At 44.5% G+C, this 24,488-nt stretch overlaps 1 protein-coding gene across 1 annotated transcript in view; it reads right to left on the bottom strand.

Annotated features, from left to right (window-relative positions):
• p3h2 (prolyl 3-hydroxylase 2) overlaps positions 1–24,488 on the bottom strand; it is a 52,646-nt gene that overhangs the window by 5,346 nt on the left and 22,812 nt on the right. The window contains exons 2-5 of the mRNA XM_030784623.1: positions 8,300–8,452; positions 7,191–7,380; positions 2,384–2,515; positions 1,688–1,815 (exon numbers count right to left, since the gene is read on the bottom strand). Of these exons, the coding sequence (XP_030640483.1) occupies positions 1,688–1,815; positions 2,384–2,515; positions 7,191–7,380; positions 8,300–8,452 (603 nt within the window). The remainder of the gene's footprint in view (positions 1–1,687; positions 1,816–2,383; positions 2,516–7,190; positions 7,381–8,299; positions 8,453–24,488) is intronic.

The raw sequence follows: 24,488 nt of genomic DNA, 5'->3' as shown, positions 1-24,488 counted from the left end.
GACGTAGCCTACGTCTTTCGTTATTCTTTCATTTAGCAAAATTCCTGTTTCAAATTTGGAAGACGATCCGTGTCTCGACTGATGTAGACGTAGTCTCCAACCACCAGCGAAACCGTATCCTCTCTCGCCTCACTACAACGCCCAATGAAGTGTGTTATCCTTCGTCTGGCATTTTTCTACAACCACTTTTTATTAGTCGTTCCTGGCTCTGGCTCTGGCTAAAAGCGGCTGTTGTAACTGGAGAGATGCCCGTTGCTCTTTATATGTAGAAGGGTAAAAAATGAAAGGCCTGCCGCTGACCGCATGTGTGGTAGTGAGAAACGGGAAAAATCAGCCATTGTGAACATAACTGAAACCGGAGCTGTCAGTAGCGTTTGCGGCTACAGAAACATTTAAAACGCGACTGCCGTTTAGACGGCTCCCAGATTGTTTCAGCAAGCTGCCGGGGCACTTTGACATGATTTTTCCTCTGCCTGTTCCTGAAATGCTCCGGATTTTTTCCCCTTTTTTTGGCACGACTTGCCTTCGTCTCGGGTAAATGAGGTCCCTGTGGCCCTGGAAACAAGGCGGTGTGGTTGGAGCGGCCAGCCAGAGACGGAGAGTAAGTGAAAAACGTGCTCTAGAGAGCTACGAGCCGCGAGCCCCGGTCCGTAATGTCTCAGACATCCGCCTCGCAGTGCCCGTTCCGAGCGAGGGAATTCGCGTGCCTCCCTAAGCCTTAATGGTTTCCAGGATTTTCCAACAAAACCGCCGTGGGTTATAGATGAGACACTGTATTGCAATTTTATGTAGAGTTCACAGAAGTTAACTGAGTAGTGGAAATCTCTGCTTGTTAACCTTCAAAGTGGCCTTCAGTCATAGTTACGAGAGACGTTCGCGCTCAGTTCGAGATTATAAAAGTGCTTTGAAAGAGATGTTGAATAAACAGATTTTTTTTACTGTTTTTTTTAACAGTAGATTTTAATGTGTGATTGAAAGTCTTATATTTTGTGTGTGGCGTTGTCATGTGGTTTTTGATTGAGAAGTTCTGCTCTCGATTAATTCTACATTGAAGTTCGGAACAGACTAAAATGCATTATTAGAAACGCTCATTTGGTTGTAATGACTAAATACCCTCAATCAAAGAAAATTGGAAGAAAGATCTGGAGTCAGAGAGGACTGGATACAACGCCGTCATACCAAGTTAATGAATGATTAAGACCTATGAAATCTGCCTTACGAAACAGACAGGAATCCAGTATGTGGCTTAAGGCTATAGCAGAATTAACCACGGGGGAGTGGGGGGGGGGGGGGGGGTGTCTGTGCGTTACACTGGCAATTTGCCCAAACAATAAACAGCGTCTTCTGGTTCACATCTGGTTTCTGTCCGCTGGTTACATCACGGTTTGATAACTCAAAATTTCTCACAGATAGTTTTACCATTTAATAAATAAATAATTAAAACGTTCATCAGAAACAATTTCTAAACAAGTAGCAATCAGGGAGTTTCGGCTAAATAAGTCTCTTGTTTTCTGTTCTTTGCACAATACAGATTTAAAACAGCCATTTTGAGAAAATGCGCATTATTTGTGTGTAATTATTAAATGTAACTGTTTGACTCTGTCATGCTTAAAACAAGTCTCCAAAACACTGTAGATATTTTTCAGCAATGGTGCTCAGGGTTCTTAGAAAGGTCGTCTGATCTCACCTCACGTGGTTCAACGTCATATCCTAGGACCTCTCTGTAATATTCCACATTATCCGTCATAAAGTCCTTTCCCTTATGAAACAGCAGATAGGACTGGGCACAAGCCAGTGCCTCTTCGATTCGGTCCACTGAAGAGAGAGAGAGAGAGAGAGAGAGATAGAGAGAGCAAGAGAGAGAGAGAGTGAGTTCGACCGATATAGGTACAGACAGATAAACTTCCACTCTTCCTTTGTTAGAAAAGTTATCTGACTGCACGGGAGGCCAAGCTGTGAGTAAATGGGCCTGAACACACTGGAAGTATGTGACGAAGAACATTCCAGATCAGTGACCGGAGTGGAACTCGCACTGAGAAGCTGAGATAGTGGAAACACTCGCCACCACAAAGAAGCAGCTTAAGGAATCACACAGTAGAATGTTTACGAGACTGACAGCATGCTGGGGACTGTTTTTTAACAACCCCCCCCCCCGCCTTTCTCTCTCTCTCTCTCTCCCTCTCTCTCTCTCCCTCTCTCTCTCTGTCTTTGTCTCAGTGACATGCCCACACTGAACACGCACACACTCTCTCTCTCTCTCTCTCTCTGTCTCTGTCCGTCTCTCTCTCTCTTTCAATCATGCACGCACATGCACACACTCAAATTCATGAGCTATTGATAGCTTGTTACAGATAAACCTCTGTGGATGAATGGGGAGCTTTACCATGGAAATAGGCAAACTGCAGGTAGTCATAGTGCAGGGGGAGGTAGTTCTCCATGGGGGACAGGCGCCCAGGGCGGGTGGCCAGGTCACGGACACACTCGTGCTCACAGTGCAGAACCTGCGTGTAGTGATCTGAAACATAAAATATTTACATGTCCAGTTAGTAAAAATCTCACTGTGACAGGTTTGCAGCTCCAAACAGCGAGAGTGATGACTCTCCTTTCATAACAACAACAACAATAATAATAATATCACGACACAGTAATGTATGCCTTTCACATGCATACAGATCCACAGTGTGCTCACTCCCCGTTTGTGACACCTCCGGCCGTGTTTATTTGGGACCGACACACCAGTTTTAACGATTTAAACGGCAATTAGTGTAGTTTATTTAGTTTTATTGGTCTTTTCATTACTGTGAAGCACAGGGGAAACGAAAGAAAATTCCGGCGCGGCTGCTCCGCGGCCCCCGTGGCACTGACTCCGATGACATCACCGCCGCGAGTGAATGTGAGGCCGCGTCGTTTCGCAGGGGCCTGGGAGAGACTTGTGTTTTTGTTTCATGTGGCTCAGCTCAGGCTCTTTTTTTGCAGTTTTGACCAGGGCTAAATTAAAGAGGGCTGGAAATCTCTCTGTGTTTTGCCCCTGACAGCACAAGGCCCCTGAAAGCATCTCAGACCTTTTGATAAGTGAGCCGTGAGGATGGCAGACGTGAAAGCAAGGAGAGATAAAGGATCTGACACATTACACACCTTATGAGTCCACGTGATACTGCCATTATTTCAACAGCTCTCCGTTTCAGACAAGTGCTTTCCTTTGAAACGATGAAAGGCGTGACGTTGGAAAACGGTCCTAGATTTAATGATATGTGTTCCACTTCCTTTAATGTTGCCTTTTATTTATACCAATGGTTTTTTTTCCCTCTCAGGCCATTTGATTTGCCGCTTTGAAAAAATAAATAAATAAATAAAAAGCTTTGCAGAGTCTCTTCTATTTTGTAATAATTCACTATGGTTACTATGTTATTTGTTAATCAGTCTGTGATGATGTGGAAATCTCGTATGGGATACGAACCCTCATTGCTGAATCATAATTCACAGGAAAACTTTGTTTTGGATGTGCACAGTGCTGGTGATTTCACAGAGCATTATTCCTGAAGCAGAGGTGCCAAAAACAAAAACAAAAACAAAAACAAAAACAGACCAACAACAACAAAAAACAGCACCTCTCTGTTTGAATGTGAGAATGGAATGAGAATGTGAGAATGGACTTCAGTTTGGAGAAAAAAAAACAGGACTTGGCTATTTACAGCACCTCAAGGAACACAGACACACACACACACACACACACAAACACACACACAGGCGCATGTGCATACGTACCCCCCCCTCCCCCCCCCCCCCCACACACACACACACACACACACACACACACACAGGCGCACGTGCACACACACACACAGAGTCTCTTGTGCATACTTTCTCTCCCTCACACACACACACACACACACACATACACACACACACACACAAACATACTCTCAGTCCCTGGGGCCATAACGCCAAAGGAAAGAAAGAAAAAAAATATCAATGACTAATTGACCACACTAACATTTTCCATTGATTCCTAAGGGAAGCATATATCTGACACAACATCTCAGGCCAAAATTTTTGAGAGATGCTTTTTCTGCTGCTGTCAAACTCTGGAAAACAAGGGGAGAAACTCCTCCTAGGTCTTAAACACGCACTTTAAGCAAATCACTGGAAATGGGTTTGGGGCTTGGCAGCTTGTACCGCACTGACAACGGGTTCCTACAACTGGAAAAAGTCTGAATGAGCAATTCTGGAACAATCACAGTTTGATAAAAAGCCTGAATGAAATACACAGGCACTTTAGCGGTTTAAAAAACAAACAAACAAACAAAAAAAAACGGTTTTCTTTCAAAACAGCATGGCAGAGACAAGATTTTTTGCTTGGATCTTCCATGTGACACCCTCCACCACCAACATACCAGACCTGAGACCTGATATGTATTTGCTGTATTTGACTGATTGGCCCTGTTCCAATACACTGCTCCCTTTCCTCGTAACCTCGCTCCCTTTGTCACTGATCTCGTTTGACTATGTAAGGGAGGCCATGATAATATCTCTATAAGGCATTTGTGTTATGTCCGTTTGGTGTTATGTCAACACACAATAAACTTTAGTGACCACAATGTAAAGAATGAGGCCCAATCATTCAGATATTGTAAAATACATCTTCACTCGAGTGTGCAATAAGCCACAGCTGACCTGACGCAATACTACAAGAGACCTAAAGACAACATGCTTTTCGGGGCTCTACACGCCTTGTTTAGTGGGCCGTTTGCATCGGTGAGTTGCACCCAAGAGATTCAGAACACCTTATTAAAACCCTGGACCGCTGAAGTATGGCAGTTCCCAGGGCAACACTTACATAGAGCGTGCTGAACACACGCAGCCGTAACGGTCTGCTTTGGTGGGGTCAAAAGGCTGACCACTGGGGGATTAAGCAGTCTTCACTCTGTTTGAATTTTATGGAACTAGTTTACGAGGGGGAGTGTTACGACATAGAGCATGTAGAGTGCCCTTTACTGGCCCCCGGCTTGCAGTGTGTGTGTGTGAGAGTGTGTGTGTGTGTGCGTGTCCTCATACACTTCAGCTCAGGCAGTGCACTGGCCTGACTCTTCACAGTACTGAGAGAAGGGGCAAGTGAGTGTGTCAAAGCCCCAGGGAGCCCCATTCTGTGAGAAACATGCATCTCTCACTGATTATGACATCATATGGTTCCTAAGAGGCAGTGGCTGATTATGACATCACATGGTTCCTCAAAGTAACTGATTATAACATCACAACGCAGTCTTAAGCTTTTATGTTGCAGGTAGTAAGTTGGGATGTCACCATTGTGGTGAAGTGTAGCCAGAGGTATCAGGATGGTTGTTCTACTTTCTAATCATATGGGCAAGTTTTGAAGGTGACTGTAAATTATTTAGTTTGTATAGACCTTTTGCGGTTGTTTTGCGTAGGTGATTATCACCGCACAATATCACACTACGATCGAGTTAGGTTCGATGTTTAAATCAGCAGAATTCAAAGTGAAAACATAAAGAAGGCACTTGTATAATTAATGCATTACAGAAAGACGTTGTCGCAATACTGATGTTTCTATTTTCAATATCAATACTTAATTAAATATCGACGCAACACCTTCATCCATGTTGAAAAGTAAGACGTTGAAACAGCGTCGCGATATCAACGCTGACTCGATTTTCAAAATCGAAACAAAATTCAGCGGTCATTCAACCTTGACTTAATTCAAATTGACTTAATTCATACTTAATTCAATGTTAATTCAACGTCGACGCAAGACCTTATATTCACCAATGTTGAAAAGCAAGACAACGAAACAATGTTGTGATATCAACGTTGGTTCGATTTTCAAAATCGAAACAAAATTCAGCGGTCATTCAACCTTGATCCATGACGTTGACTCAACCGTGAGTATACGTTGAAATGCCAGCTGGGAACGCTCCTTAAAGTAACTGACTGATGATGACATTGCATAATGTCGTAATGAATCGAGCTGCTTTAAACTATCTTTCAAGACATAATTAATGTCAGTGTTTAGATTAGACATTGCATATTCCCGGATATTTTTTAATCCTTTGCTAAATATTCAGTGATAAACAACAGAATAAAAGTTACATCCAGTTACATCTTGAGTTTCCACAGCATTCTGACGGATGGTAAGTCACTTAGTGGAATTGCTTCTGAAGGAACACTTTGAAACGACAATAACAGAATTTGACACGGGAAAGTCATGTATGCTGCATCGTTCAGTAAGTCCTGGTCATCCATTTTTTCTGGACTGAGGTCATAAAAAAAAAATTACCAACAAAAAACAGCTGGTTCATTAAGAACCCCCTGCTGCTGAAGTACTCATTGATTTTCAAGTCTTGGGAAAAAAAAACAAACAAAAAAAACAACTTCCAGAACATTCTCCTTGCTGAGGCACTCACGTCTTAACTTCATCACAAGATGATTCCGCCTGCACTTCTCTCAGAGTTTTTATAATGGCTAATATTTATTTTGAGTGAGAGCCAGTTTTGTCATCAGCTTGTAAACTAGAGAGAAAAATCTGTTTTCTTTTTTTTTTCCCCCTCCGAGCTGAGTCAACAAGATCCTTGAGTCCACACACTTTAAAAAAGTTACCTCATCTTAAAATGATGATGGTTTCTATCTTCAACCCCCACCCCCCCCCCTTTTTTTTGAGCAACTGCATGTAATTATTGGGTCTCTGTGATCACTGAGTCCAATTTTTTGAGCGTATTTTACCTAAAAAAAAAAAAGAAGAAGCTGGGAACAGATTTGTGCTGATCAAACTTTCCATTCTCCACATCGCAGCTGTTGTGTTGTTTGAGTAGTGGACGCATTGGAGCCGAATGTGGGCTGAACCGGATCATAAAGCCAGTGTAACATTCTACAGCGAAAGACTGCAGACATAACATCAGTGTGTTGTTCGCACAAGGGTGGATTACTGTACTACAAAAAATCTAGTCTACGTGAATGAGAATTGGTGGAAATCTACTTGAGGTTTCACTCAAAAGTGTTGTTTCACCCATATTGTGTTGTTTCACCCATAAGTTCTTCTATCTGATCTGTCTTTTTTTTTTTTAGTAAATTGAACTTCTGGTTCAAAAGCTGTTTTTTTTTAAGCTGACCCAGCATTTTATTTTGAACAGACTACATCGTATCGTGTTTGAGGCGGGAGGAAGAGCGAGAGGCCTCACCCGATATGAGTTCGTAAAGGCTGTACCGATACAGGACGTGGTCCTGTTCCTCAAACCGCTGCGGTCCCTCGCACAGCGCCCGACACTCCACGTCCGCGCTGTAGTACTCGGTCAGGGCCTCCTCAAACAGCTCGATGGCTCTGCCATAGTCGCCTTTATCGTAAAACTTCACCGCCTCGGAAAAAGCCCTCTGCAAACAAAACAAAACAAAACAAAACAAAAAAACAAAGAGCAGAGTATATATCAATGAGTCAACACCCCCCTCTTCATAAACAGGACCCCCCCCCCCCTTTAAAACAGCGCTGAGTTTCACCATGCAGAACTAACTGTCGTACTCACATCCATCATATTATCGTTACTCCTTTTCTTTTTTTTGCAGTCAACAGATGCTGGACTGATTTTGAGGAATGGGAAAACAAAAGAGAAATCTGCAAAGCATTTGTGTTCCCTAAATAGTGATTGATTTGGAAAGAAACCAGGCTGACATTAAAAAGACATTTCATTACTAAGGGAATCTGTGCTTGGACTGGGTTCCTGAAAAGGTCCAGAGGATCATTTATCATAATGATGAACAGTCTCCATTTATCTTTTTTTTTATCAGCATCACCTTCACAACTTTGCCACGGAGACACAAAGGGGCCACACTAATGTAAACCATGGGTTTTAAATTTAATCACTGGCACTGACATTAATTGATAATTAATTAACAGCTAATGCTTTAAATCAGATGCAAGAATAATGACCTAACCACAAACTGACTTAACTGTCTCACTGACTTGCAGAGCAATCAACACTGAATGAAAATGTCTGATGCTCTCTGGCATGAAGCCTTCCTCTATAGCTGCCGCCAGCTCTCCACTCTTACGAGAGCCGGGATGCCGCCCACGGCCATTTAAAAAATTAACACCAAACACAGGGTCTATTCAGACGCGGTTACTTTCATCTGAACTCAAAGTGCATCTGTCTAAATGCTTGGTGAACCATCACCGTGGCAAAGGCAGGAGACCAATGGCGCGCTGTTTGCCCTACTCTGTAATAAAGCCAAGACCGCCTCTCTCTCTCTCTCTCTGTCCCTTTTATAAGTGAGAGGCGATGAGGTCATCGGTCACCTGATGTGGGCGGGCCTCTCTGTCGACGAAGTGCTCCTCCCTCACCCCGTCCAGGGCCTTGTACTGCTCCAGGTCCTGCCCCATCTCCACGTGCTCGGGGTTCGCCTGGAAATAGGTGTGAGCTGCAGCTGCAGCTTTATCCACCTGCTTCAGCTGCGCAGGAGAGAGAGAGAGAGAGAGAGAGAGAGAGAGAGAAAGAGAGAGAGAGAAAGAGAGAGAGAGGTAGATTAGTACAGACATTCACTGAGTTATTACACTGTGTATGGGTGCAATGTAAATTCTTGCCGATAAATATCTGTGTTTTTAACCAACGGAAAAATACCTCCCCCCCCCCCCCCGACCTCGTTAAGTTCATTCAGGAAGGATGAAAAATGTGAGCACAAATTCCCTCTGGAAAGATTTCTGAGGACGTAACCATCCCATTCATTTCTTACACTGTAACACGAGCTCCGTTGTGTAAAGATACAACAGGGAGAGAGAGAGGGGGACTGAAAAAAAGAGAGAGAGAAAGAGAGAGAGAGAGAATGAGAACGTGGATGAAAACAGGAGGGTAACAGCAGGAGATGCTGCTGCTGGCAGGAGGAAGGCCTAGTGGACTCTCGACCCGTGAACCTTTGACTGGAAAATGGGAGCCGGCTCTCTGCGAATTGGGAGGGCGGGGGTGGGGGGTGGGGGGTGGGGGGGGAACGCGGGACAGTCAATTTAAGGCAGGCTCGGTTCCAGCTCTCTGACAAAGAGCTTAATCCCCTCTCTTCCTTTCTCCTCGGTAGAACTGGCTGTCACAAACACAGTGCAAATGGAAAGGGAGCTGTTCTGCCCGCCCCAGTCCCTACTGGGGAGAGTAGAGTAGAAAACGCTTGGAACTGGGCCACGGCGTCCATCGCTCTCCCCAGAAGGGAAGAGAAAACAACGCAAACGGAATGGAAAAGCCCGCTGCTCCGGAAAGAAACGATTCAACGATCCTCATTTCACAGCATCAACGGGAAAAAAAAATCTTCTGATAATGTCCCTAACAGCTTTGGCACAATTCGTGTAGACCCGTGCACCACCCCCCCCCCTAAAAAATCTCATAATAATTAGTGCAACTGATTGCTGAAAAAAACCAAAAAAAAAAACCCAGACAAACAAAAAACTTTTTTGTGTATTACCTACTCAGACTTTTCACTTTTGTAACATTTCCTGCGACATTTTGTAACATATTTGTAACATTCTGCATCATTTTGATTTAAAAAAATGTAACATTTTTTCCAAAGTTATCCTAACATTCCAAAGCTTGCCATACCCTTGCTCTTGTTCCCACTTATAAAAAAATGGATCAAGGGTTGAAAGTTGTTATGTTGCTTTTTTTTTTGTTAATGTGGGTGGAATAATTTATATGCACCGCCAGACTAAATCCCTCAAAGAAAACATTTGGGAGTAAGATGTGTGTGCTTAAGCATATCAATAAAGGAGCGTCAACTTCTAAAAGAAATATTTTGAGAAAAGAAAGAGAGAAAAAGTGTTCTTTGGTCAGCCTGCCAAGCATCTCTGACCTAAGATGGCGTTTGCTGATTTAAGTAAGCAAGGAGATGCATCTGAACGCACTGGATATAGACGCAGGGTAACAATGGAGGGATCCTGTTAAAAAATAAAGTCACGGCCGACTTGAAATTCCCGCAGCTGTTTTTTTCTAGGCCAAGTCCAAATGTGTTCAGCAGAAACCTCAAGAACCTTAATCATTCTAAATCATTTTTCCTCCTTCAGAAAAACATGCTAATTAAAATACCCTTCAGTTTTTTTTTAACCAAGTGAACTGTGCTATTCATAAGTGGGGGGGGGGGGGGGGGGGGGGGGGGGGGGGGGGGGCGGGGGGGGGGGCCGGAGGGGGGGGGAGGATTTTTTCTTCCCTGATTCTGACTCATGCAGTGGGGTGTCTTGACCTTTTTCTACTTGTTTCTTTCAGGCCGGTGAACAGCATGATTCCAAATCTCTTCAGCAGAAACCTGACAAAACTGCAATTACTGTTACGATTGTTTTTTTTTTGTAATACAAATTTTTTTTATTGATTTTGAAAAAGGTTGGCACATTACAACTCAACATTTGAACTGAGACACTGCTCCAATGACATCATCAATAGAAATAAAATGGCTATAAAATAAAAGATCCATACAAAAGAGGATACAGCATTAGTCATAGTCCAAAGAGAAGGGTACAAAAAAAGAAAAAGGCCAAAATACAATAAAGAAAGAAAATAGAGTAAATGAATTCAAAAAGATAAAAAATGAAAAAATCGACTACTCAGGCAGGCAAACACAACAATCATATTTCAGGACCATCAGACAGTGTAATATAATTCCAAAAGTGATCCCAACGTGGTCCCCTTTCATGGCTTTTACCGGTCATCCTGCTCAGCATGGATTCATATGAGGCGGTCTTTGTCATATAGTTGACCCATTCTTTCAGTTCTGGGGGTCTAGGCGTTTTCCAATGCCCGAGTATTATTCTGAAAGCCGTAATAATACCAGCCATAACGACCGAAAATTCCTCTGTTGATAGGTTATGTACTTGTGATCTGTCTCCTAATAAACATACTCTTGGAGATACTGGCAGCGCCTTACCCAGCCATTTACTCATATGTCTTAAAATATTCCTCCAAAAGGGCTGAATCGTTGGGCATTCCCAAATACAGTGTAAGAATGTGCCAATTTCTTCCTGACATTTCCAACATGAGTTACTCGTTAATAGGCCCATCCTATGTAATCTGGTTGGTGTCCAATAATACCTGTGTATTATTTTATACTGAGTGAATTTACTTTTGGATTCCCTACTGTTACGATTGTTAATCAAAATACAAATGAAATATCCTGCTGTTTTTATTCCATCTGTGCTACTCACATGCAGGAAAAAGAGATGTGTGTGTGTGTGTGTGTGTGTGTGAGTGTGTGTGTGTGTGTGTGCGTGCCTGTGCGTGTGTGTGTGCGTGTGCGTGCCTGTGCGTGTGTGTGTGCGTGTGTGTGTGTGTGCATGAGTGTGTGTGTGTGAGTGTGTGAGAGAGAGAGTGTGTGTGTGTCTCAGCCATTATCTGCTCTGCCTGTGGAGATGTTCCTCTTCATCTCTCTGAGAGCTTTCTCTCTTGCTGTTATTGGAGTATAAAGAATTCTGAGAACCGATCGGATTCTAGAACATTTGGCATTCTAAATCATTCTCAGAGGATGACCATTCACGCAATGAGAGTTTGCGGGGAAGAAACCTTTCTTTGTTTCTTTCTCATTATGAAACGTGTTTAAAGGAAAGCATTTGACGGTATAGGCAGGTTTTTGCATGTGCGCCTGTGAGAGCAGAATTGTTGCTTGACTTGAAAGGCAATGTCCAATGTCCTACTTGAGTTTAAGCACAAACTAAACTCAAAATGAACCTTTATGCTTGTGGTTGCATGCATTCTTCACACCCCGACCTGTATAGACCTCAACCTTTTCAATTTTCCTCTTTAGAAAAGCCACTGGGCCCATTTCAATGAAAGGTGAACTCTGTGATATGGCAATTAATCTTGAGGTATTGTGGACTACTGGATGAATGGAAGGACAGTTCACCTGTGAGGAGAAAGTGAAAATCTTTCCCTTGAACTGAAGCGCCAGTCAGCAAAATTTCCACTAAGGGAATCTAAGGGTGGTATGAAAATAATGGTCAAGTCCCAACATGGAAAAGTTGATTTCGTTCCAGAGATAACGATTCCTTGATTTGTATATCAGACCGCGGCCTGATGACAAGCATGCCAAGAGTAAAGAACGAACAAACCTCTTATCAAACCCATACTGAATGCAGACGCAGTCACACACACTGTCACAGGAAAATCTGCCGAAAAAAGAAGTGTTCCAGAGTCACGTAGAGTGGTTTTCACTGAATGTCCTGATAACAACAGAAGTCCTGAGCGTGAAGGTTTTTGTCTGTTCCACTCACTGTGTGCCTCCACAGCAGGGAAACTGGGGTGATTTAAAATCCTCTCTCTCTCTCTCTCTCTCTCTCTCAACCCCCGTTGTCTTCTCCTCCTCCCTTTTTCTTCCCAACACAGACAAGGTTTTGCTCTTTAATCTCTAGCGGGAAGAGCAGAGGGGGTGACAATCGGGGGGGGTGGGGGGGGGGGGGGGGTTGATTACCTCCAAAAAGGGAAAACAGCATGCTGGCATCTACCACATTCCTATGCACCTCCCTTCCACCTCCATTCACCGACCTCAGGAGAACCCGTCTCACACCCCGAGAGCTCCGGTTCTCTTATAAACACCACGAAACTCGGGCAGTCGAAGCCGAGGTGCGCGGCGGCGTGTTTCGTCGAAAACTACACCTGCCTCTCTGCTACGCTGTCCGGTTCCCCCCAGGAACGGCCCCCGGTCGAGGAGGGTGAGCGAGGACAGAGCAGTTCCAGAAAACCACACAAAGACAGCCACAGCTGGGACTCTCCACAGCCAGGCCTGTGGTGTGTGATGTGGTGAACTGTCTGGATTTTAATACGAGACTGCTCCGCGGCTTCGTTAAATCATGACAGGGTCACAAAACAGGATTGATTCCACATTGTGCTGTGTGAAGACGGTTTTCTGTGTGGTGTGGTAATGTAAGAAAATATCCAAAGAGCAAATAGAAAACAAAAGCATTTAGTCGTGTGACGTTTTAAAGTGGAAGTCCATGACTTTTCTCAGATGGGCCAATTCCTACTGGGAGGTCAGGTTTAGAAGGGATCGAAACAGGGATGAAATTCTCTTGAAAAATTCTGGTAAAGTTAATGAGTTAAATCCAGAAGGCAATAATGAACGTGTAAATTCGACAACATGCAATTTTGCAACAGTAAAACTGGAGAAAACACATAAAGAGGTTTAAGTAAAGTCAAAGAAATCCCGACTGATATATGACTCATTTATTTATAGTAAGTGTTGACAGGAAGTCTTTAGTGTGACAGAGATCATCTCTGGTTTTTCAACCACTCTTTAACTGAACATGGTTTTTCATCCGTTCCTTTTTAGCATTGAATTTCAATTACCTCGCGGTAATATCTTTTCATTTCCTATACAGGGAATGCAGCTGTGTTCCGGATGCCATGGTTACGGTTTCCTAAATAAAGGAGGTGACCCAGTGACTGAGGGGAAGAGGAACTCTGAGGACACACAGGAGCAGAGGAGGACAGACTTGTGTTTTTTTCACATACATGTAGAAACGACTTAACCAGATGTTCTGTATGCTCATGTACCGTGAGCGCTTCCGACCGACTCATCGAACGTTCCAGCGCAAGCCTACAAAGAAACGTGGGACGGCTTTCGTCCGGAGACGCCAAAGCGAGTGGGCTCAAGGCTCCAGCTGCAAGAAAAGCCTCCTGTTCATTATCTGAGGCTCAACAAGAGTTTGTACACATCGCATCACTGGCCTTGATGAACTCAGTTTCTCTGTGTGCCCTTCAAAATGTCAGTCTAATCCAAGAGTCGGACTCTAACAGCCACCCTCTGACAGGGGAGTCTGTCAGATGCTCCCACTAATCATCTAAAGGCTCAGACAAGGGTGTGTACAGTGTCGTGTCCTTCAAAGTTCAAGGTGGGAGGACTTTCAACCCTCAACCGCTGAAAAAAAAACCCAAAACAGCAATTTCCCCGTGACACAAGCCTTAACCTTCATACCACTTAAATATGGGTGACATAAAGTCAAATATCTGTTGGTACCTTTAAAAAGGATAAGATCACAGAAAATGCCAAAGTGTTACTCAGGCCTGAAAAGCTGAGATTGTTAATTTAACAGTTTCTTAACTTCTGCTGTGGATAGCAACACCCTGACTGGGTGAACATTTGTGCCTCTCACATCTGTTAATTCTCTGTATCAGTAATACTCGCTCCTTATGTACCATCACATGCTCACTCTTGCTACTGAAGGAATAGTTCAGTGTGACGCCAACCAAAGTTCCAGGTATTGTACCTTTAGTGTACAGAATCTGTGCACAGCGCTGTAACACAGCAGGTATCCGAGCGGAGGAAATCTATTAGACTCTTTTGCTCTGGAGCAAATCATTGTGTTGAGTCGTGCACTTTGAGGCAGTATTGTAATGAAACTAGACAGGAGGCAGAAACTGGGTCAGACTGCTCAGAGGTATCGCCGTTTTCTCGATTATCGCGGGATGAAAAACAAGAAGGGTCTGAACTCATCCAGATGATGGAACTCATATCAGACGACATCTGCACGCGCAAAACCCTTTTCCCCCGCAACGAAAACAGAGTTTACGAGCCGTCGTGTAAGACGTGCTTAGCGCTTTTTTTTTTTGGCACTCGGCAGCAGGCATGTTCCACTTATTACAGGAGTTGTTTGGCTCTGGTGCCAAAGCCAGTAATGATCTGAAGGTATTTGCGGCTGTGATATTCAGTCAGGCAGCTATCTGAGACATGGTTACGCACACACACATAGACATGGCTCCGTGAAAAAGCCATTATCAACATCTTTAAGGAGATTAAGAAGCGTGCATCAAGGTGTAAACACACTTCATTCTTTGCCGCGTAGTAAAAATACATTATTATTCGTGTTTCATTATTTGGTGTAATTCAAAGTAGCGTAACAGGCGCTAGACAAACTTCACTTAGCACACTCTCCGGACCTAGGAAGACTTTTGACTTTTTGTTTTTCTTTCTTTAATTTTCTTGGGGGACTATCGAGTTCAGATCACTCCAAGATCATGAGGATAAAACCATAAAGAAGCTCTTTGGAAACATTTCAAGTCCACTGCTTTAAAGAAGCTTTCCTGACAAAAAAAATATAAAAAAAAATCTCAACATTTCAGACACTTAAAGCTTTTGGAGGAGAAAAAATCTTGGGGTTAGAGCTGGAGTGGTCTGAAGTCAACGCTGTCTGTGAGTCATTACCGCGCACGGCAGAAGCACCGCGTGCTCCAACCACGCTAACTATAACAAGTCAAACGTTTCTTTCGCCGTGTTTTTTTTTTTCTCACGTTGCTGTAATCAACACCACGGGGGAGACAACCCACAGGGACAAGGGGGGAGCAGATCAGGCCAGCCATCCACCACATCATTATACAGCATGCTTATAAACATATCTGTGATATATAGCACCTCTTTTGAGCGCTGTTTGGGATCTCTCGGTAACAAATGACCCGTACGCGTACTCAATCAAGACAACGACGTCTGACTCAAAACATCCACTTCTACAGCACGAATTAGCTCCAAAGCGCCGAGCAGATTTGAGGGAAAAATAAATGATTACTCTCTCTTTGGTGGGGGCAAAGTGTCTCTTAAACTCCCTTTAACTGATGCCAAATGCACTAATGAGAACTGTGGTCAATTTGAACTGGTATTAATGGCCTCCCATCTGTGCCCTGTCTTCTTTTCCTCTTGTTAAGATAAACTAATTTCTGCACACAAGCCTCTCAGAAACTACCATTAAAAACCCATAGATCTTGATGAAGGTTTGGGTGCAACCTCCAGAGTTAAAAAAAAAAATAATAAAGAAAATTCATTTTAAAAAGGCTGTTAAAAGCTACATCACCAGCTAATCACTGTTTGGGATAGTTTGCTAAAGACAAACTTTGTGCTCACTGAGTCAATGAAAAAGCGGATTAAAAAAAAAAGAAAAAAAAAAGCGTCACACAGCATTTACCGTTTGCGTGGAAAATAAACCGTACGAATACCGACTGAATCTCACAACGTTAACGAAAACGAAAATGTTGCGTATTTTTGGGCAGGGGAGTCAAAAGAATGCAGGAAATCAACAGAGGTACAGTCAGAGTTAATGTTCCTTTGCATGCTCTGAGTAGGGTATTCAAGGGCTTTGCTGAAATGACAATGAACAGCAAACAAACAGCCGCGCCTCCTTTCACTGAACTTGGAAACAAACTTTCGCAAAATGTGGCTCTGTGTGTTTCAAAGCAATCAGTCCATCAGACCAACTAACAGAGAAAGAAAGAGAGAGAGAGAGAGAGAGAGAGAGAGAGAGAGAGAGAGAGAGAGAGAGAGGGGGAGAAAAATCCTGAAATGAGGACGATCTGGCCATATGTGTTTGGGAATTTGGGGAAGTTAAGCCTGAATTCATTTACTCAAGGCTCTCATTTGGACTATGACACACGTGTCCCTAGTTCTCTGGCGTGTGTTGGAGGGCTAATCGAAAGCCAACTGTTAACTGCCAATGTGACACAAAGAATCAGATTAAATACTTGGGAAAGTGGATCGGTCATTGAGCTAAGTTGGCTGGGCAAAGAAAGCACTGTTTCAGGCACTGAAAGGAGATTTCATATACTCTGTTTTTTGTTTTTTTTGGGTTTTTTTTTTTTTTTTTTTTTACATTTTTTTGGAGTTGACTGACTTCATTTCAGAGCTGTAATTTTTTTTTTTATTATCTGCAAACGTCAATGACAAATACTATTTCACAAGTTGTTGGCTGTTTCCTAACATATTCAGAACACTGAGGGCTAACAGCTGTGAAAGAGAATGGAAAACAGCAGTGGCTCACGCGCGCTTTAGAACACAAGGCTGTTTTCAGTGGCAACACCTGGGCATCTGAGGATGATGTCACCAGGGGAAAAGGGGGCGGAGCTTCTTCAAGTCTCTCCTCCGTCTGCTGAGAGGGGCAACACACTGGCTTCTTTCTAACCCCCCCCCACACACACATACACACCCCCAACCGCACCCGCCCATCACGCATGTTGATCCAATAAGGTAATGTCTTAGGAATGCCTTTAATGCCCCATGGCAGACACAGCCTCTTTCATGAAGACACCATGTGAGGACACAGGATGGCGTGAGGTGGTGGGTGGAGAAGGTTGGGTGTGTGTTGGGGCGAGGGGGGGGGGGGGGGGTGTTGAAGGTGGAAAACGCTAGAAAAAGCCGAAAATCCAAACAGTCCTGGAATAGTCTTCTTACTGTATGCGGGGCGGGGCTGGAAAGAGCAGTTAAACAGGGGTTCCTCTGTGAGTGAGGTTGAGGTTCTCCATCAGTTCCTTGTCGGTTCTTGTTTTTTGATGCGCGTGGGATGTTGGTTTTGGTCAGTGCAAGTTCGAGTGAACGTGACTGCAGGTAGAGTACAGAGCGAACTGAACGGAAAGTCTGACACCAAGTAGCATTGCTGTGTTGTGGTTTGAAGCCCTCAGAGAGAAACAAACGAAAGAAAGAAAGTAAGAGAAGAGGAACAGTTTCGTTTATTTTGTTCAGCTTACATTTAGTAGCATCTTACATTTAGTCATTTCTGCGTCAGATCTCTCACAGGTTTCTCAGCGACGAGTCCCTGTTGCCTGGGACTTGAACCCATAGCCCACTGGTTTCTGGACTATCTCCCTTACATGTTAGGCATAAAGACCATATCTGCCCCCTTGAATCTGACCCAAAGGATCATTATCAGTCTCTGGTATTCAAGCGGTACATTCTGAACGAGCCACTGGCTTCATCAAAAAAAAAAAAAAAATTGCTTATTTAAACTGGATGAAATAAGCAAGGCTGATGTGTCATGCAAAAAAAAAGAGGTTCAAAGATATTTAAAAAAATGACCTTTCCACTTGCTGGTGTGCTACTCTCCATCTAAAACACACTCTCTCCCTCTCTGGAGGAGTCTCTGAGAACCTGTCCCAGAGACGGTGGGATATTTTAAAACACTTCAGTTTCAAAATATCTGTGGTTTTCGGGTGATATAAAGGCCCCTTTCTGTACCACCTGAAAAACGTCCAATTAGTTATTCACTTTGTACATGCGTCCAACAGCGTTTTTTTTTTTTTTTTCCTTTTCCTTTCCACTTTCTTTTAATCTGCTCTCTTTCCCTGTCACCCTGAGGGCTTTCTTGGCTGAATGTGACAGGAGCTATACATAGCCTAAATCTTAACCGCTACCCCCCGCTCCCCCCTGCCCCCCCTCCATAGCCCTTTCCACATTCCTTCAATCCCAGGGAATGGGCAAGTCAAGTCCCTTCCAGGTCAGTTCATCCAAAAATTTTGGCCTCATGCTGAGACCCTAATAACTCTCCCACTGGCAAACGCCAGGGAGACGTCGGCCCAAAAAAAAGGGGGGGGGGGGGGATCTGGCACAACACGACACGAAACTGCCACTCTTCTTCTACTACGAGGGAATTTTCTAGAACAGCTGGCCTCTCGTATGAGTTTTTCCTGTCCGTCCTTTTTAAATATGAATTCCTACACATATATTTTGGCATTATGTCATTCTTCACGGATTCACAGCAACTGAGGCTTTGTCAGAATGTCCCCTGAGACAGGCCACGGATTGGACTGATGCTTTCGGGTGGGGTTTCTGAACCATGGCTGCTGTCTGGCTCTCCACACTGCCTGTAAACTGCCGGGGGGGGGGGGGGGCGGGGGGGCAGAGAGGGGAGCTGGATTCATTGCAGCTTTAAATGTAAAGCAAGTTCTGTGTTCTGTTCACACAAAACACAGCCCTTAGGAGACGGCTGGTCGTATAACTGAGACAGCACAATGCTACTATTCATACAGCTCATACAGCCAACTTTAAAGAAAAAGTTAAAAAAAAAAAACTTTTGAAACTTTCCGGATGAGGTGCCACATTCAAAAACACACCAGGAATCTCAAGGAGACGTTGAACGACCGACTCATTAACAAAGCCTGTCTCCGGCAAGACGTCCGAAACTTCTGGTTCTGAAGAAAATGAAAAGAGAGAGAGAGAGAGAGAGAGAGAGAGAGAGAGGCGTTTTCCAGGAAATGGGCCAAATTTCTAAGAAAAACCTCGACGTCAGAGCTGATCAGACCACAGGACATTTTAACACAGCCTCTCTTAAACAGCCGTCTACAAGTACCAGAACCTTAATTGGACCTTGCCGAATCACCAGCGGTTAAGAACCAGAAGCCGAGTGATTACAACGTCGCAAGTGCAGAAGTTAAACAGCATCTCCCCCCCCCCCCCCGTTCCCCGTGACTGAACAGTGACAGTGCTGACATCACAAATAACCACCTGTAGGCAGCTCTTGAGTTCTGCAGGACAGAGGAATTGCAACACTCTTAACGTGTAGATGTATATGTTTTTCTTCTTCTTCTTCTTGTTTTTTTTTTCCCTTCTTTCTGCTTTGGGGGTCTTTAAATCATGGTCAATATCTTATACACAGGAAGGCTGTCAGAAAAGAATGCAGAGGCTCTTCGGGGGGGCTGTGAGAATCTTAAACATTTAGAATATAACGTTCACTGTCACAGAGGGCCCAACCACCTGCTGCAAATGGTGGTCAGACATATTGCAAGAAGAACTCTCTAAACTGACCGTTCTTTGTCCTTAACAGAGAGAATTACACGTAAGTTAAGTTTTTCTTGAAGCTGAAGCCAAACTCAAAAGGTCACTTTAGTCCTGAGGCTACTGGGTTGCTTTGTATTAGTTGTTTTTCTTCTGCTGCAGGCTTGCGGAGGCTGTCACTACGGAAACATGAATCATTCACATCCCTGAGAAGAGGTCAAAACTGGCGAATCCGACCAGGGCTTACGCTATGCCCCTGAGCCCTGTCCTTAACCTGCTCTGATTAAGGAAAAAACTGTCAGTTGAGCAACTGGAACAGGGCCTCAACTAAGGTAACAGTAACAAAAAAAGCACTTTTTGAAAGTGTGAGAGAGTGACAGTGAAGGAGTATGAATGACAGAGAGAGATAAGGAAGCCTTGAAAGTCTAAAAAGCCTTTCCTAAGCCTTTAAGTCTGTCAGAGACAGAAAGAAACAAAGAAACAGAGACAGAAAGAGGGAGAGAGAAAAAGAGAGAGAGAGAGAGAGAGAGAAAGAGAGAGAGAGAGACCTTGTGAAATTTGGCAGGGTTAATCATCACAGTGGAGTCTCTTGCAGACCGACAGCGGGCCAACTCTTAATGAATCCCAAGTGTATCGCCTTGGACGTGTGCTGAGACGTTGCCCTCCTTTCAGGACACATCCAGAACGGTTATTTAGCTGAAAAAGAGTGTTGATGGTGGTGGAGGTGGAGGTGTGTGTGTGTGTGTGTGTGTGTTGGGGGGGGGGGGGGGGGTGGGGGGCTGTTATTTCTGGACAGGGTGAAAGTGCCTGACTTTTGACAGTAGCCTGGCAGACAGCACTTCTGGTGGGAGACGCAGCTGGACCGAACACCAAAAAAGAAAAAAAAAGAAAAAAGATGGCAGGGAGGATCCAGAAGCCATCACTGCCAGATCCGATCTCCCCCCGGAGCGTAGCGCAGCTCCCCCACAGACGGACAGCGCAAGCATGGAAAATTGTCGGAGAAAAACAGGATTGTTTTTGGAGATGAACCGGTGGAGGTAAGGGCTTTTCAGCAAAATGACAGTTTAAGAGGTTGACCTGATCCCATTTTCATTTATTTGTTTTTCTATAGAGGAAGGACCGACTGGCTCAGAGACCTTTGATTTCTGGAAGATTCCAAGAGAGGAGAGCATATACTCTGAGTAAATGGATGGATGGATGGATGGATAGATGGATGGGTGAACAAACAAATGGTAATATTTCTAAGAACTAAGAACGTCTTTTCATCCTCTCTCAGCCACGGGTAAGTTCGGTACAGCAACATTCCACTTCCCAGTATTGCAACTGGTCTCCTGCCCCTCTCAAGTTTCCCCCTTGGACCGCATTCCTTTAGTTTCCTGTAAAATCAAAAATGGTAAAAAAAAAAAAAGAAAACGGTTTTGGATTTATGCTTGCCATTGTCCTTAAAGGACCGCTTTTTGGACTGACCGCATCACTAATGAAGATCTTCAGCTGCCGCTACCAGCGGTCCAAAAGGAATCATATGTGCTATCCAACTCCTGGAAAGCCCGTAAAACACATGTCAGGCCAACGTCACATCTCATAGTTCTAAACGACTGGCAGTGCGAACTGACTGGCGATCGAGCGGTTGGCTCGAACTTTCGGGGGGGCGAGCAGGAGGACGGCACGACTCCCGGCACGTACGGGGTGACTGGGAGAAGCGCCGGAAAAAGTGCTGCTCGTAACTCTTCACGGGGCGAACCGCCGCGGCCCATATGTGGGCGGTTCTCCGGTTCTCCTCTGAAGGAGCTCCTTGACTGACGGGACGCTGTCGTTGTAAAGCCGGCGGGGTCATCGCGGTTACGCGTTTCGTCTCTCTGTTTAACACACACCACACACACACGCACACACACATTCACACACACACATATACACACAGACACACACACGCACACACATACACACACACGCTCGGCTGAAATCCAGATTCACTACATGAAAATTGTTCCAAACAATAACACCTTTGAACCGCAGCAAAAACAAAGCCAGCAAAACTCAAGATGGGATTCTCTCTGAATGGCACCTCAGTCATTTCCACGGCTGGGTACTGTCGTTACAGAGGCATTGCGGCCCAGGGAGTGAACGCAAAGCAGAACGTGATTGTCTGGGTCAGAAGAGAGACGGACAGCACAGGGAGCGAATCACACGACAAAGCCAGCGATGGTTGCCGCCCCTGTGGCGTTCCTTCCAATTCAGAACACATGTTTTCGGAAACTCAACCACAAGGCTTACAACTTGCCAAACCAGACAACAGAAACCTGGCAACGCAATTGATTCATGATCCTGCGAAATAACTACAATGTAGAGGATAATTAAATGAAAATTACACCGCAGGAGTCACAACAATACTTACCGTAATGAAAACAATAACGATAATGTATCAAAAGGTTTGATTTCCATACATTTAAGGAGAAAAGGATCCCAAAGAACCAATCTGGTATCAGGGCGGTGTAGTGGTTTAGTGGCGTGAAAATCAAGTGCGTAAATAATGCAGGGTTGAGAACTTGACTTGAGAGCACGATAGCTCTTGAAAAAGGCATTTAAATCTAAAATCGCTCTAGAAATGTCTGACCTCTGGCATGCCTGCTCTGGATAAGAGCATGAGCTAACTGGAAAATTTGGACTAACTTTGGAAAAAAAAAAAAAAAAAAGGGAAAGAAAAGGCCCAAAAAAAAAGGGGGGGGGGGGGTGGGGGGGGGGGGCAAATTGGATGAGGGAGAGGCAGCTGGTCAGTGTAAACAGAAACACAACGTCCGACTTAAAACAACACAGCCACGGGACTCCTCGTGAAATTACGAGGCTGTTATCTTTACATACTTTGCAAACAGCCTTTACAAACACACATACACACACACACACACACACACACACACACACACACTGATAACCTGGAATTTTTCTCTGGTTTTGGCAGAAGCCTTTCTGGACTATCTCTAAGCCTGGATTGTTTCTCTTGTCACGTCAAATGGCATGTACGTGCCTGACTCAGGGTCGACGGGGGGAAGCCCTTCCAGAGCCAGCCCCCGTTCGCACTGCAAACACAGTCCGGTGGGTTAGTAAATCAAACCTCACTGCTGTAAGGGGGGGGGGGGCTTTTCTCCGAACTAAAGCCAAGAGAAAAGAGGAGTTTCATCAATCAAACACAAAGCTTTGTTCGCCAGAGAGAGGGGGGGGGGGGGGGTGGTGGTGGTGGTTTTGTATGGTTATTAAGAGATTACAGAAAAGGCCCACGGTAGGAGCGACGACCACAAGCCAAACTTACGTCCCACACCGACTTACACAAGACAGGAAACGATGCAGAGCAAAGGTCGTCAGACCTCCAGAATCACAACCACAGGGACTACTTCACACGTCTGAAAAGTGCCAACATGTAGAAAGCCAAGGAATGAGTTTGTGTGTGTGTGTGTGTGTGTGTGTGTGTGTGCGTGTGTGTGTAAAGGAAATGATCTCACTCCTCTCTTCTTTGGTTACTCTGGCTGTGTCAGGAGGTCGCGACCCCTGCCCAGCAGGCTGACCCTGGCCGTCTCTGCGATGCTGCAGTAGCTGGGATTTCTGGGATTACTGATAAACAGAGGCTCCGGGGGGTGGGGGTGGGGGTTGGTGTGTGTGTCAGAGTTCAGAGGTCAAGTCCTAGGGGATCTGGTGCACTTCTCTTACAAAAACACGCCTGGAGTTGCTGGCATCCCCCCAGCCCACCCAGGGAACAGTAATCCCCCCCCCCCTGCACCCACCGCCCCTACAGCAGAGGAGGAAAGATGATCATCTCCCCACAGAAAAACTCTCACAACACTCTCGGAGCTCGATTAACTGTGTCTTTCCCAGAGAACACGAGCGTTTACGTAATATGCAAAACACAAGGTTTGTAAAAATCGATAAAACCTGTATTTACATGTTCCAAATATTCAAAGGTATGGTTTACTAAATTTTCCAAATTGCCCCCCCCCCCCCCCCGCGCTACATCAGCTAGAAAAGGGTGGAGTAAGGCATAGCTGTTTTTTAAAGGTGTTTTTGTCTGAATCCATTTGTTACCGGTGGCGTTAACCTGAGGGCTGAGGGAACATTGGGGGGGGGGGGGGGGGGGGGGGCTCTTGCATCCACTCACAACAAAAATGTGCCCATTCATAACGACCACTTGTTTCTGTTATGCTTTCTAATTGCACGGTAGTTTTAACGAGCTGCTCTAAAAACATCAGCTCACAGCAATTGTAGCTGTGGAATATAGCAGCGTAAGTTAAAAAGCTACTGCACAGAAAGAAAGAAAGAAAGAAAGAAAGAAAGAAAGAAAGTTAACAAAAAGAGTAGATTTAATTATTTCTTGAAGTCTCAGCAAAAAAAAAAAAAGAACAACAAAACAAACAGAAAAATGCAGCTGCAGAGGTGTAAACTGAGATCATTAATCCTGTGGTCACTCTCTTCTCTTAGAAGAAACACGTGTTGCTCTGGTGACGACTGGAAACATATCTGCCTCTGACCTCACCAACCTCTCTGTCTAATACATGCACCCTCTGTACTCCACAGTCTCCAAACTCACCATTTAAAAACCAGCATGAGAGGCCAGTGTCCAAACACATCAGAAAACTCCTAAACAGCCTCTTAATTGTAGCTCAGGGCTTTTTGATTGACTGTGTGCGTGCATGTGTGTGTGTCTGTGTGTGTGTCTGTGTGTGTGTGTGTGTGTGTGTAGGCACGACTTCTCCTTTGATGAAGGGTTTTTAATTGATCATTATGTCCCTTTGAAACAATAAAATAACACTTTCTAAACTTGAACCGACATACTTTTCTCTTCATTCTTCCGAATATAGTCAGGAGTTCAATCGAGGGGAGGAAAAGCTCTGTAATTAAGCTGCGGTTTTGTAGAACCCGTACGCATCAGAAAAGCGCACGGCCGTAGTAAACCGGGTAAATCTGGGCCGTCTCGCGATGCGAGTATTCCTGTCGGCCGTCACTCTTTCCATGGTTCA

Source organism: Chanos chanos, chromosome 9, assembly GCF_902362185.1.
Source record: "Chanos chanos chromosome 9, fChaCha1.1, whole genome shotgun sequence".
In the NCBI taxonomy this organism is placed as follows: Eukaryota; Metazoa; Chordata; class Actinopteri; order Gonorynchiformes; family Chanidae; genus Chanos; species Chanos chanos.
Note: the sequence above shows the minus strand (reverse complement) of the source record. Positions and strands in the feature narration are given on the sequence as shown.